The sequence below is a fragment of the Chaetura pelagica genome, unplaced genomic scaffold (genome assembly GCF_000747805.2).
Source record: "Chaetura pelagica isolate M959 unplaced genomic scaffold, ChaPel_1.0 scaffold428, whole genome shotgun sequence".
Classification (NCBI taxonomy): domain Eukaryota; kingdom Metazoa; phylum Chordata; class Aves; order Apodiformes; family Apodidae; genus Chaetura; species Chaetura pelagica.
This window is the reverse complement of record NW_009954311.1, coordinates 1,308,281-1,322,515: the sequence shown is the minus strand read 5'-3', so window position 1 is coordinate 1,322,515 and position 14,235 is coordinate 1,308,281. Positions and strand designations below refer to the sequence as shown.

The 14,235-nt window shown below is 40.2% G+C and overlaps 2 protein-coding genes across 2 annotated transcripts in view; one reads left to right on the top strand and one right to left on the bottom strand.

Moving 5' to 3' along the window:
* The window catches only part of STARD5 (StAR-related lipid transfer (START) domain containing 5), a 4,416-nt gene extending 409 nt beyond the window's left edge, over window positions 1–4,007 (top strand). The window contains exons 2-5 of the mRNA XM_010004077.1: window positions 7–109; window positions 1,690–1,807; window positions 3,241–3,334; window positions 3,860–4,007. Of these exons, the coding sequence (XP_010002379.1) occupies window positions 7–109; window positions 1,690–1,807; window positions 3,241–3,334; window positions 3,860–4,007 (463 nt within the window). The remainder of the gene's footprint in view (window positions 1–6; window positions 110–1,689; window positions 1,808–3,240; window positions 3,335–3,859) is intronic.
* Window positions 4,008–7,169: 3,162 nt separating this feature from the next.
* Window positions 7,170–14,235, bottom strand: part of IL16 (interleukin 16) — a 35,079-nt gene continuing 28,013 nt past the window's right edge. The window contains exons 15-21 of the mRNA XM_010004058.1: window positions 13,940–14,081; window positions 11,727–12,822; window positions 11,063–11,246; window positions 9,380–9,481; window positions 8,720–8,972; window positions 7,648–7,773; window positions 7,170–7,397 (exon numbers count right to left, since the gene is read on the bottom strand). Of these exons, the coding sequence (XP_010002360.1) occupies window positions 7,204–7,397; window positions 7,648–7,773; window positions 8,720–8,972; window positions 9,380–9,481; window positions 11,063–11,246; window positions 11,727–12,822; window positions 13,940–14,081 (2,097 nt within the window). The 3' untranslated portion in view covers window positions 7,170–7,203. The remainder of the gene's footprint in view (window positions 7,398–7,647; window positions 7,774–8,719; window positions 8,973–9,379; window positions 9,482–11,062; window positions 11,247–11,726; window positions 12,823–13,939; window positions 14,082–14,235) is intronic.

The window sequence follows — 14,235 nt, the reverse complement described above, 5'->3', positions numbered from 1 at the left end:
CGCCAGCCCCCGGGATGTCTGGGAGTGCATCAAGCCGGTGGCCGGCGGCCGCAGGACCAAGTGGGACCAAAACGTGAAGGACTTCGAGGTCATCGAAGCCGTCAGCGACGTGAGTTCCCTAAAACTGCCCTGGGCCCATGAACGCAGCTCTGCGCTCAGGAGCGGCGGGCTCTGGGGCAGCCTGGCGGGCCGAACGGGCTGGGGAGTCGTGCAGCCTCCGCCTGGAGCTCTGACTGCGCTGGGACTGGGCATCTTGGTCCCGTTCCTTCTTTCCTTGCCGTGGAGCGGCGGGCTCTGGGGCAGCCTGGCGGGCCGAACGGGCTGGGGAGTCGTGCAGCCTCCGCCTGGAGCTCTGACTGCGCTGGGACTGGGCATCTTGGTCCCGTTCCTTCTTTCCTTCCCGTCTTTCCTTCCCGTCTTTCCTTCCCTTCCTTCCTTCCCTTACTTCCTTCCCTTACTTCCTTTCCTTCCTTCCCTTCCTTCCCTTCCTTCCTTCCTTCCTTCCCTTCCTTCCCTCCCTTCCTTCGCTCCCTTCCTTCCCTCCCTTCCTTCCCTCCCTTCCTTCCCTCCCTTCCCTCCCTTCCTTCCCTCCCTTCCTTCCCTCCCTTCCTTCCTTCCCTTTATAGAAACTTACCTTTCCCAAAGGAATCTCAGGTTCATTCTTGGCTAAGTGCCACACACTTCAAAATATGTACATTTATAACATTGAGGAATCCAGCACGGCGTTGTTTTTAGTGCTGCAGATCAAGTAAGTATCTTTTTCTTGAACAACTTTTTTTTCTGTGAAAGGAAGGGGAGGCACAAGGAACACACAGACTCAGCTCAGCAGGGAGGGCTCATGTCATCTGTTCACCAAGGCCCCTTCCCTCAGCAGGGCAGCACAGGATGTGCTGCAGGCGCCGGTCACGCTGCTCTTGTCCCTGACTGACCCTGCCTTTGTCTCACTGTCTGGCATTAAAACGGGGATGCTGCCCTTGGAGCATTACAGAGAAAAAGACTTGTGTGTGAGCAGTAGTTGCTGCTGCTGCATGTATACAGTCTACTATCTTATTTTTATTATTTTTAAGTGAGGTAGAAAATCAAAGGACATTGGATTTAGATCCCTGAAGTTGATGTAGGTGCTCAGAAGCAGCCAGTTTGCAAACACTACCAGTCCTGGGAATGTTTGTGGAAGTTAATTTTTTTTGGAGGAGCCTTACAGGCATTTAGTATTAATTGTAAACTTAAACTTCAGAAATGCTGCAGCCTGCCATTGAAATTCATCAGACTTGGCAGAACTTAGCAGTGTGGTAGAAACCTCTGCTCTGGGGAGTCTGTTACCACAAAGCCTCCATAGGAGAAGAATGGTAGTGTATCCAAGTTGTGTTCCGTGTGATACGGTGCATCCTGGAAAGGAGAAGCTTTTTAACTGTCCTGTGAGCACAGATGTGTTAGATTTGTTTTTCAGAATCCCTTGTGGTGTCTGTCTTTAAACAAACTGGAAGCAACACGCCGTTACTCTTTGCTTCCATCAAGCTGCCTTCCATCAGCACACTGCAGTGCCGTTTGGTTGTGCTGGTTTGCATTCTCTTCAAGAAAGGATGTAACAGGGACTCTGATGCAGCTTATAACGTCTGACTGAAAGTACCAAGGCTTCTTCTTCTGTACTTTTGAAAGCATCAACTGACATAACTGTTTTGTGATTTCCAGATTGTCTCTGTGTGCAGAACCACAACCCCTTCAGCTTTCATGAGGATTATTTCACCAAGAGAATTTGTGGATGTGGTGCTAGTGAAGCAGTACGAAGATGGGACGATGCTCTCTGCTGGTAAGATGCTTGTGTTGTCATGTTAAGAGATAACCAGCAGCAACCAGAAGTAAATTTAAAATAAAAAGTAAATAACATGCTCTTTAGTAACTGTTGACCTGATCTTGGTCAGGAGGTACAATACTAGTGGCCTCTTACATCACTGTCCTCAGACAGAGTATGTGAGTCAGGTGAGTATTCAGATGATGATACTGTTGGCCTGTGGTTTGTTCCCTTGCTATGCTTTTGAGATTGAATAAGTATTTCATTTACAGTTAAGTTATAGGGATCCTTTTGTGTGTGCTTTTGTTGTTTCTTAAGGATTTACAGAATTTTCTAAAAGCAATCCCTTTTAGAGTCATAGAATCATAGAATGGTTTGGATTGGAAGGGGCCTTAAATATCATATAGTTCCAACCCCCCTGCATGGTCAGGGACAGCTCCTACATCAGGTTACTCCAAGCCCCAACCAACCTGGCTTTGAATGCTTCCACAACTTCCCTGGGCAACCAGTGCCAGTGCCTCACCACCCTCACACCAAAGAATTTGTTCCTAATGTCTGACCTAAATGTACCCTCTGCCAGTTTAAAACCATTAAACCATGTACTATAGGCTAAGTCCTTCCCCAGCTTCCTTGTAGGAAGACTGCTATAAGGTCGCCCCAGAGACTCCTCCAGGCTGAACAACCCCAACTTTCTCAGCCTGTCTTTTTAGGAGAGGTGCTGCAGCCCTCTGATCTTCTCTGTGCCCCTCTTCTGGACTCTAAACTTTGTTTTAACATTTTCTGCAACACCTCTAGGTTTTTACAAAGCTATTGAATAAATGTACCACTCCTGTCTGTGGGAATACTTGTTCCTGTAAAACCAAACAGTGCATTTTAGGGGATGCCACTGTGTGGAGGGATGTTTCTTTGTTTTTGCACTTTTATGCTGTTGTTTACCTATTACTTTTGTTGCCCTTTTATTATTGCCCTTTTATTTTATTTTACCTGTTGCTTTCATTGCCCTGCTGTTCAGCTGTCCCATTTTCCCATGCTGTTCAGGGATGCCTTGCTAGGAATTTATGTACTTGCTAGAGTGCAGCTTCTGAGCAGTCAAGTGGCATAAACTTCTGTGGCAGGGATTTGTTGGATGACCTCTCTAGAAAAATAGTGCCTCACACCACATAGGTTAAATGAAACTCCCTCAAAGCGTCTTGATTCTTAGCTCCAGAGCTCAGTAACAGTTGCTGCTAAATATAACACTTCCTTGATTTCTCCATTCCATGGCCAGAGTGGTTCCTTTAACAGTCTTTTTCTGACCCCTTGTATGGCACAGCCCCACACTGAAAAGATTATACTCCATTCTTAAATTTACTCTTGTATAGTAAGTTTGCTTCTCAGCTGGTGCTTTAAGTACCAAGGACACTTCCATCTTCTGTGACAATGACACTTTTCTTGGATGCTTTCTCTTACAGCCACCAATGTGGAACACCCACTGTGTCCTCCTCAACCAAATTTCGTGAGAGGCTTTAATTACCCATGTGGCTGTTTCTGTGTACCTATTCCAGGGTAAGAAGTGATCTGTTTGAACGCTGTGTATTCTAAAGCATTTCTTACCCATCCTGTGGTGTGTTGGTGTGAATGTGGCTGAGCATGATCTGTAGCCTTTTGACAATAACATGTTTCCCTCTTCTTTTGACTGGTTCTCAGTGTGGCTGAGTGCCCTTTCTGGTTTTTTTCGTGCAATTAATTAGTTACAGGACCCATCATCATTGTAGGATTCTTGCTGATCTCTTAAGCAGAGATCCAGCAGAACACAGAAGTATAGTCCTTATTTTTGGTTAATGAGTATCATTATATTGCCATAATTCATGAGCAGAATAAAAACCCAAGTAAGGCTTACTTTAACTGTAATGTGACTCGTGGGGATAGCCATATTCATTGAAATTCAGAATTAACATCTGTTGTTTGTTGGGGGGTTTTTTTAAAGTACTTGGAAATATCTATAATCAGATGATGCATATAAAAGTCATTGTAAAGTTCTTAATGCTTTTCAACTGCTGGCTATAAAAAACACTTGCCTTGTCTTTACAGGGAACCAGACAGGACTCAGCTCCTCAGTTTCTTTCAGACTGATCTTGGTGGCTTTCTTCCCCAGACAGTGGTTGATTCCTTCTTTCCAGCTAGCATCACTGGATTTTACAGCAATCTGGCCAAAGCTGTTCAGGAATTAAAAGCATGACAAGACCAGTAGCTGATATCACCAGCTGAGGGTAGGAGAAAAAATGGAAGCTTGAAGGTAGAAGTAGGAAGGTGATCCTACAGGGCTTTACTACCAGCAAAGATATTAAGGAAAAGTGAAAGGGAAACAACAGATTGAGTATATTTTTAAAACAGCGTTTTCTGTCTGTCTCTATTCTCAAAGTGATGAATTTTTTTTTTAATACAATATCCTGAATTTTCATAATTAGATAAATATCACACCAGAAGGTGGAAGAATCCTGGAGGCAGCACCACTGCCTGTCTGCAGGGAGAAGATGCACATGCTAGATCTGTTCTTGGCCACACTTGGTCTGTGTCAGTGAGGAGAAGCATTGCTAAAACCCACTCAGCACTACAGCACTAGCCAGGTGCAGGCCAGCCCTGTTTTGTCTCTGAAGCTCCTTGCAGACTCCTCTGGAACATTGCTCCTTCTTGAAATGAAGTGGGAGCTCTTTTGCTGCCAGCACTCACAGAGCTGCTGAGATGCTTCGGTGGGTCTAAATGGTGGATACCAGAACAAACTGGACAAATCCCACTTGTTTGTCCCAGCAAACTTCAGTACTGATGGTAAATATGCCTTGAAGTGTTTTTTTTCTAAATGAAACCTACCAGTGCAAATCAATTTATAGGCCTGTGGGTTGGCAATTAGACACTCTTCCTTTCTCCTCTCTTTTACCAAAACAACAATGTTGTGAAACAAACTGCACTAGCATAGTGACAATAAAGAGGATTAAGCACTTTACTTGCCTTTTTTTTTTTAAATGTACTTGAAATTACCATTTTTAACTGCACTTGAAAGTTTTTCAGTCTCTTTTGGTGAGAGGTTTTAATGGGTAAGTAATCTTTTCTGTAGCTTAGTCTTGACAGGTCAGGAGGACATTGCATTTTTATTTTTTTTTCCAAGACTGGTTTGTCTCACAACATGTCTTGGGAAATCATCTCCTGACCTTGTGTGCAGTGATGTATCCAGCTTTAGAAAATCTTTCTGGTGCTGGTTACTGCAGGAGTGTCAAACATTAGTATGGATTACATATAATTGCAGAAGGAAAACTAATTAGGTGTTTAAATGCAGGTTGTGATTTTAATGCTGTAGCTCAATTATTAAACAAGGTTAATATGCTCTGCTTTCTGTCCCTGTATTTGTTTTAAATTCAGGACATGGAATTGCACACAAATTTTCCACTGTAAATCTCGCCCTATGGAATAGATTTTTAAAGGAAAAAGTTTTTAATCTAGTCTCCTTTGTGTACAAAGATGTAAAAACTTTGTGATTAAATAAATATTTTCCTGCTATATCTTGCTGTTTTTCCTGGATTTTCCTTTAAAATGGTTCCTCATGCATCTGCTTTGCTATCAAGGAAACAGAAGAGCCATCTGAACATCCAGCATGTCTCTGAATTCAAGGTAGTGAGGCAGGGAGAAGCCTTTGGTCTTGTTTACACTCCCCACTAAGTGGGGATAAAAGTGTTTTGGTGAGATCACTCACCCTCCCAGCATCTTTGCCCTTAGTTGGTCCTTATTTCCAATTTAGACTGCTGCTTTCTGTGCTTACAGAGCAATGTATTCACTGTGGTGAGATTTGGGTCCATACACATTTATCTAAATGTGCTACAGCTGCTAGACATGAAGTTCAGTATCTTGGCAAGTCTTTGCAGGATTATGATTAATTTAGTTAGCAAAAAGTTCAAGGAGCAGAGCTTAGGTGACCACTCATTATTCCTGCAAGTAAACCTTTTGCAGACAATGGGGCTTTTTATTAGCTATTTATTATATTATTACTTTTAATTACTCTGATTAATAAAGATGGCGAGAGAGGCTCTTCCTTGCAGTGACTTAGGAATCCCCTTTCTGAGTGTTAACACATTCCATCCAGAAGTATTTAAGACCCCTTAACATTCAGCCTTCTGCTCTGCGAAGTTGGAGATATAAATGTTCTGGCAAAGATTACTTCCCTTTCTCTAACTTGCTGTTCCTGTGACATTGTGTTAAGTGCATAGATAATAGCTTCTGAACTCCTGCTGTTTATGGTTTTGTGGAAGCAAGTAACTGAGGAGGGCTGCAGCAAATTCCTGGCTATGGGAAGGTGAACAACCAAGAACAATAACCAGTGCAGCCACCTGGCTTTCAACTGGCAAGTCACTACTTGCATCCTGATGTTGCAGCTCTTCCTTTTGTGAAATAGGTCAGAGAAGACCCAACAACACCATCTTACCACAGAGGATACACGTTGCTCCTGTTAGAATCCCATGCAGTGCTCAGAGGGCACTGCCAAAATGCCAGTAGCAGCATTTGAAGCATAGATTATTTAGTGTTTCCAGAATAAACATTCGGATTCACAACTCCTAATCCCCAGATACTCTCACTGGTACTTTTTGGTACTACATTAACAAAAAGGTGTTTCAAAAAATGTGTAGCTAGAAGGAAGAGTTGGTTCTAAATGGCCTTGTCAATTTCCTGCTGTGCTCCTTCAAGAGTTCTGGCCAGAGGTAGGTCAGAAAGACCTCTGTTACATTACCCTCAGCTTCCTGCCTGCCCTTGGAATACCATGAGATGCTCCCTCCCTGTGTTTGCCTGTTGGAGGTGAGCTGGCTCTGTTGGCTGTGAGTAAGAAGTTACCCTAGGCAGGTTTTGACTGTTCTGGCTGTTCTGTGGTTTGGATAGAAAAGCTGAAGTTTTTCAGGGCACATTATTGTAATTATTCACAAAGTTGTGTTTCCCTTTCTGTGCCCCATTCACATTTTCTAATGGTTTTCATTTGCTGCAGTGTTTAGTTGAAGGTTTGCAGAGATGTTTTTTCCTCCTGGAAAGGCAAGGAAGGCAGCAAGAATTGTGGAGTAGGATGAAAGCACAGTGTATTCTTCTGATATTTGGTTAAGTTAATGGCTTAAAACAGGAGAGTAGTATAGCTGTCACATTTTATTACAACCAGTATATTATTAATAAAGTCATTATTTTATAATTCTACACTTTTTAATATCTGTTTTTGAATGTGGAAATAAGAATCATGCCCATTTTGTGCACATCTTATTTTACCCCAGACAGCTTGCTCTGGAACTGGCAGTAAGATGTGTACTTTTCATATGTGCTTTCTGACTATCTTGCTGTGCTACCCAAATGGTTGCAAGTTATAACATCCTTTTTTGTTTGTAATATTGGCAGTAGTCTAATTTCTTCCCTTACAAAGTTCCAGGTGACTTGGTGGTAATAAAGCTTTTATTCTTCCTCTTGATGATAGCTCTGATGGGCCCATCAGGTAATGCCTTGATTATATTCCAGGCTTCAAATCGAGTGAGTCCCTGCATGGCAGTTGTGTGCACTTGTAATAGTTCATCACCAGGCTGAACAGAGCTGCTTTGTTCTAATTCAGTCCCTGGAGAAAGAAAATTAATTTCCTTTAATTCTTTTCATGGAAGAGTCTAACATATCTTTCAGTTTTTAAAGATCACCAGCATGTTTGGTATAAAGCACCTGGTCTCTGTTATGCCAACATAATGCTGGCACTGCACAGGGTAATGCTGCATTTATAAAAATATACCATTTTCATGAATATAAATCAGTTATGAAGTGGATAGGTTTGCATCAGCTAAGAACCTGCCATGGATGCATTTCAGTGTGTTTACCTTTAAATATCCTGTTGATGGTGATGGGTTTATCTCCATGAATAGAACCCTTCCCTCCTTCCAGACTGAATCCTAAACCAGCAGGTGTTTTTTCTAGCATTACAGTGCAGATTGTATCTTCAGTTGCTGGAAGCAAATGGAAAGTTAGCAGATGGGCACCACGTAGTCTGACGAGCTAGAACATCTGTTACCAAAAATAAACTTCTGTTTTGTTTGCAAAGACAAGCTAAACTTCCAATTGAAACATAAAACTATAGCTTTTAATTCCTCTTTTTGTCATTATAAGGCCCTCTAGGAACCTGGGGGGAGAAAGTTGTGTATGAATTCATGGCAGACTGGAAATACAACATTGAAAGTTGGTGACATTTACTAGTGTTAGAAAAATCTGTTCAGTGAACAAAGTTTAAGGGAAAAGTATTTGACCCGATGTTAGTTGTGAAATTGTTATAATCTACAAAGTTGCTGATATTTATTTGCAGTTCATAAATAAAGCTGGACATCTTCAGCTTATTCTTGAGCAAAACCAACAACAACAAAAAACCACAAAACAAACAAAAAAACCAAACACAAAAATATCTCAAGAATGTGAAAGGTTCTGCAAAATCTGACCTTGCCTTGTTTCAGCTGTAACCACCTGCTATATCAAACAATAGCACCTTGTTTGTCCAAACCAAATTTTTTTTCACAGAGAAAAAGTCTTTTAAACTAGAATCTAATAACATTAGAATAAAGACCCATTGTTCACTGAGCTGTCATTATACCTTCAATTAGATGCATTACTTCAGTAATATTCTTCATATGTCTACAGAAATTCATACAGAGGATCACACTTGTTTTGTTGTTTTTTTTCAGAGGGCTTCTTTATTTTAGAAATCCATTAATTCTTTCCCTTTCCAGCAAAGTTGTTCCAAATGTCTGTTTCAGAAGTGTTTGATTAACCATGTTGTCTTTAATAATGGTTCTTGGATTTACACAGTCAATGTTGTGCTGCTTTATGAACACCCGGATTTCAGGTGATGAGCAAGCACACAGCAGATGGGGGCTGCAAGGTAAGAACACTGAGCTTACTCACCAGATTCCTGTAGGACATCACTTGCTACTGAAGAGATATGAGAATCAATTGAAACATTGAGATGTTTTTCTCCATCTTTAGCTTTTCTAGTGACAACAACAGCCTGTCTGGGTTGTCGAGCCTGTCGCATGATTGCTGAGGCATCATTGTGAGTTGCACCTTTAAGAGACTTCCCATTAATGGACAGTACTTCATCTCCCTTCTGAATAGTTCCTTCCTGAGATGCTAGTCCATTGGGAAACACTTTGTGAACCTATTGAAGAGCACATGCACACAAAGAGGAAAAGAAGGACAGATCACTAAATCACTCAGGTAATACTTTTTACCATGTGCGTTTTCCATTCTTTGCCAGGAGCAAGTTGCTTCTAGCACATTTCAGGGCGAATAAATTTGTACAGAGGAGTTCTCCTGGGCACAGCCCTCCTCAAGCAGCTAGGTGAACTGTTCAGCCCCAGTGTCAGATGGCCACAGCCTTGCTGCCCATGGCACATACCTTGCCCATGCTTCTTCCTGACCCTCTTGCTGCTCTACTAGTGGCAGGAAGAAAGCACAGAGCTAGTCTCTTGTTTCCAGACCCCTTTCATGTCTATGTGCTCCCCTCATAGATTTTTAGATATTGTAGGTGGTTTTGGAGTACGTTTTAAGAATGATGCTACTTACAGTTATCACTTTATTTTCTAGATCAATGCCCCCCGCCAGGCTGAATCCAAGCCCTGTATCTTCTTCTTTATGCAAAATTGTGACATGAATATCATCAAATTCCTAGACAGAGAAAGAAATGGTGTCATAAACTTCCCAATAGATATGTCAAGATGACTGGGAAATCAACATGTTTTCTTTTTGTTCATTGTGCATTTTATAATGATACTTGGTGTCATAAGCATAATACTTAGACATGTTTAGTATTTGGGTTTGGTCAAATTTACCTATCAATTACCTATTTTATAAAATGCTATTCTGTGTCAAAAATTGTTCTGCTTTGGTGAACAGATTATCAGTTTGATCTAGACCATAAATTAAATTATATTTAAGAGTGTAGCTATGTACTGTAGAAAAAATAAAATAGTGCTGAATCATGATAGGGGACTTCTTTATTGAAAAATTGGAAAAATAATTTGGCATACAACTCACATGAACATAACTGTCAAAGCTTAAAAAATTCCTTATCAGCCTTATTTTTATTTTTTGACAATGTTCTTGTGACAGGTAGAGTAAGCTGTCTCTGATGGTGTTATCACAAACATTAATTTCTATAGAGTAACAACCTAGTTTCCTAAAGAAACATGGTTATCTTGAGCACAATTTCACAATCGTGTTCAGTTATGTGAGCAGCTCTAGTTGTATCTTTTGATAGTGTGTCTTGTTTCCTTCCAACATTGAATCCACTGGTCATCTGCAACTAGGCAGAGCTATGTGCTGCTCAGAGATTATCCTTAAAATTCCATGAAAACAGAAGACTTTACATAAGAGAGGTTGATGTCCTACTGAGGGCAATGTTGCAAAATAGCCTTTACTGCTAATCAGAAAAAAATATCTACATGGGATATCATCAGGAAACGCAAATTGATACAAAATGTGGCTTTCATAAATTCTGCTTGTCAGTTTGCTTTTTGATTGCAACACAGTAGCAGAGTTTGATGTAGTCAGGAAGAATTTATCTCTGAGGTAAGAATATGTCTACCCAGTGTCCTGACAGGCAGACATGGACATCTTACCCATGCTCCACTGCCCTTAGCTAAGAGGCAAAACTGTCTCTGCTTAGGCTTACTGGTGTGTTTGTGCAGTTATGCTGCTTTGCACAGCTTGAAGTGTCTTACACAGTGGCTGCCAGCAGAAGCTGAATTTTTTTCAGTGCAGGACTCTGGATCTTATCTCCTTTTTCTCTGAACATGAGCAACTTTCAAAAGTCTTGATAGCTCCAGAATGCACACATTTAACCTTGATTTTTACTTATTCTGAGCTTCATTGCAATTCCAGATTAATAGAATTAGACTGAAGGTTGCTCAGTGTCCCAAAAATGAGGCATTGGGTATCTCAGACAGGAAACCCAAAAAAAAAATAATAAAAAAATAACAAAAGCCTCAAAATTATCAATGCCTACTTCTGCATACACTGATCTTACCTGCTGAATAACTGTCATTCTAACAATTAAATAAGTTTTACCCTTGCTTAAATATATTAAAAGACTTCTTTAAGATTTTGTTATTAAAAGAGCTAAACAATACTACTGGAACATTTTGAGATTACTTTTATTTGTTATAGTATCAAGTTGCAAAGATTAAGCAGGTGCATCCATTCCACAGCTTTCTGAAACTCCTTTATAAAAAGAAAAAGCAGGTTTACCTTCAAGGTTGCTTCATCTAGTGATCTGACTTCTTCTATAAGTTTTGCTAACTCTTCAGGGGAAAGCAGAGAGATGACAGACTGCCCTGACACAGCGGATGCTTGAGGTGAGCTCTGTTCCTGTGCCTCTTCCTCTTTCTCATTGTCTGCTAGGCTCGCAGTGTATTCTCTTAACTCAGAGAGGCTGTCCCATTGTGACAGGAATAAAAAAGAAATTGAATTAAGAAAGAACAAACCCACAAAATCATAGCACAGACAATATTGAAGCAGTCATCTTATTAAATTTGGGCGGTAGCTCCTTTAGTATTATAAATACATGCAAATGTATAATTAAACATGTTAGTTTCACAGAATTAGGAGCCATCACATTAAAGAGCAAGAATAATCTCTTGGCCCCAGGCAAAACCAGATTTATCTCTTTTATAGTGAGCATGCTAGAAATATTCCTTCTTAAGTAGGAGGAAGTGTGAAATATACATGTCCTTACATAGCGCAAATTAAAAACCAAGTGTAACGGCCGTGCAAGTCATTCAAACCTTGTGCTCCAAGTAGTTCAGCACTGTCTGTGCTTTACTATTGGGTGCTACTACTTTACAATGTTACCCCATCAACAGATCAGCACAGGTGCTCACCAATGCAAACCTGAATTTTAAATATATCTTACTTTAGAGAAAACCCAGTATCCTGGTGATGATTCTCACTTGCAGATGACAGAGACGTCCCATCCTCCTCCACAGTGGACTGAGACAATCTGTCCAGAGTTTCCCATTCACTGCTTCCAGAAGAGACTGGAGACTGAGGAAGGCAAAGCAAAGATTTCATTAAGGCAGATGACACCTGGCTGCTGATGGAATAGATTTTGCTACACTTTTCATCATATGGCTTCATCATCTCACAAGACTGGGTAGCAGTAAGTGGGAAGCTTCGTGATCTTTGGCTGTGTGCCTTTGCTACTGACACAAGATGGGGAGTTGCAGTGGCTGCTGTAGTTAAGAGACCGGAGGAATTTTCAGTGTTGGCATTGATGCTTTTCTCTGAGCTAGACACCAGGACCTCCTTGGGAGAGGAAGATCTGCCTAGGGTTTTTGCACCCGTGCTCATGGGTGACTTTGACTGTTGTTGGCTAGTTTCACAATGTTGGAGAAAGGCTTGGTTTGAACAAGCTGGAGCTGCTTCTGACCCTGTTGCAGTAGGAGAGTGTTCTTTCTGGGCTGACGGTTTCAGGCTAAACCTTCGTTGTATCCTTTCAGGGGACTGTGGAGCACTCAAGGATTCAAATGAGCTTATTCTTTGTTTTATTGATGATCCCCTGGGAGACACACGCGATAAACTGGATTGCAGTTCTTTGCTGGAAATACTCTTAAGGTCAAGAGGACTTTGATCTGCTGGTGTTTTTAGATCTGAATTTGCTTTCCTCAATCCTTTCAGACTTTGGCGAAACCAGGCTGGCTTAGGTGCAACAGGAGGACCCTTTTTCACACTCTCATTTTCATCCGATTGTAGCACTTTTGAACCAATCATTTCTGATTCTGATTTCTTCAGGACTGTCTCTGAGCTGCTTTGGTTTTGATGCTCTTTGTTTGAGTCAATACCAGGTTGCAAATCTAAGTGGACGTTGTTTCCACTCATGGTAGGATTAAATAAGCTTTTTATGCAGTCAGAAATTTTAACCCAAGGGTCTTCTGTTGTTGTATCAAGGCTATAATCTACACGTGCTTGTCTTTTAAGTATAGGCCTTCTTACTGATGAAAGTTGATTTCCTGTATGAGAGAAACACTGATTATAAAAAAGCCTCTTTCTACATCTCTATCCCTTATCTATGCATTGCAATTAATTAATTAGGTTTTTATTTCATTCAAGCCTCCTATAGGTACTTTGAAAAGTTTAAACGTTTTTAAACTTTGCAACTCTTGATTTAAAATTTCCAATTCCTGGCACTGGAAAACAAGGCTCTTACATACAGGTTCCCTTCTCTAAAAGGCAAACAAATTCTAAAAGTAGCTTGAAATTCTAGGGTGCTGGAGTCATGACAGAGGCTATAACAGTTAAAATAGAAGGCTAAAATTGCAATGTAGATTGCAGTCTAGTGAAAAAACTGGTGTTACAGAACATTCATTTAAAAATAATTATTCTTTCTTACTTTCTCTAAAAAGAATCTCCTGTAAAGATCTTTGACTAATGTTTATGCTTCCTTAAATTTACACAAGCATCTCCACTGTATTTCTCTAGTAAGTAAAACTCAATTCTAATGTAGCAGTATTTTTTTTACATCACAGGTTGATTAAGCTTTTCAATGTTAGATATGGTAGGGCTGAATGGCAGCAAATCTTTCTTGGTGTAGTTGCACAGTTACTGTTATCTGCTACAGTATAAATATATTTTTGAAAGGTACTATTATGTTTTTAATTATCTGAACCAGAAGTTACAGAATTGCATATTGGTTTAGGTTGTAAAACAGCTCTTGAGATTGTCTAGTTCCCTCAACGCTATTTCCTTATCAGTGGTTTGTACCATTGCAACACTTGAGCCCTGAAAATGTGTATAAAAATGTCCTTTAGAAATGTTAAAGCTAACCTTTAATATCAAGCTTTCAATGTAAGTAAGCAGTTTCATCTGAAGAAATACTGCAATGATGTACCTGTCCATTAACACATTTTAGAGTAAAACACCTACTATGTTTCTTTTGATATAATTTCCCTTTTTTAAAAAAAATTAATCAGTAATTTGAAATTTAATCTGTTTACCCCAAAATTCATAGATGGGATGAAGTCTACATTTAAAGAAAAAGGTGAAGTCAGATTGATAGCATTTTGGAATCCAAACTAAACACTAGGTTCAGCTGAAAAAAAAAAAAAAAGTTAATGGAATTTAACATACCTAAACTTGCTTTTCTTTCTTGATCTCTGCCTGCTGAAACAGCAGTTGTGTGTTCAGTATCATATGCTGTAGGAGAAGTGGTAAAGACACTGTGGGTTACATCAGTTTGATGTCCCTCTATCATTGGTTCTCTAACTTCCTGCTTTTTTGTGAACAAACAGGAAATAGAAATTTCTCAGAATGTAATTCTATAAACCACAATATATATGAATCTGGAAAAAAAAAAATCATTTGTTTTTAATCTGGAAGAAAATATTGAATAGAAACCAAGCCTTCAATTCTGGTTGAAATGTAAT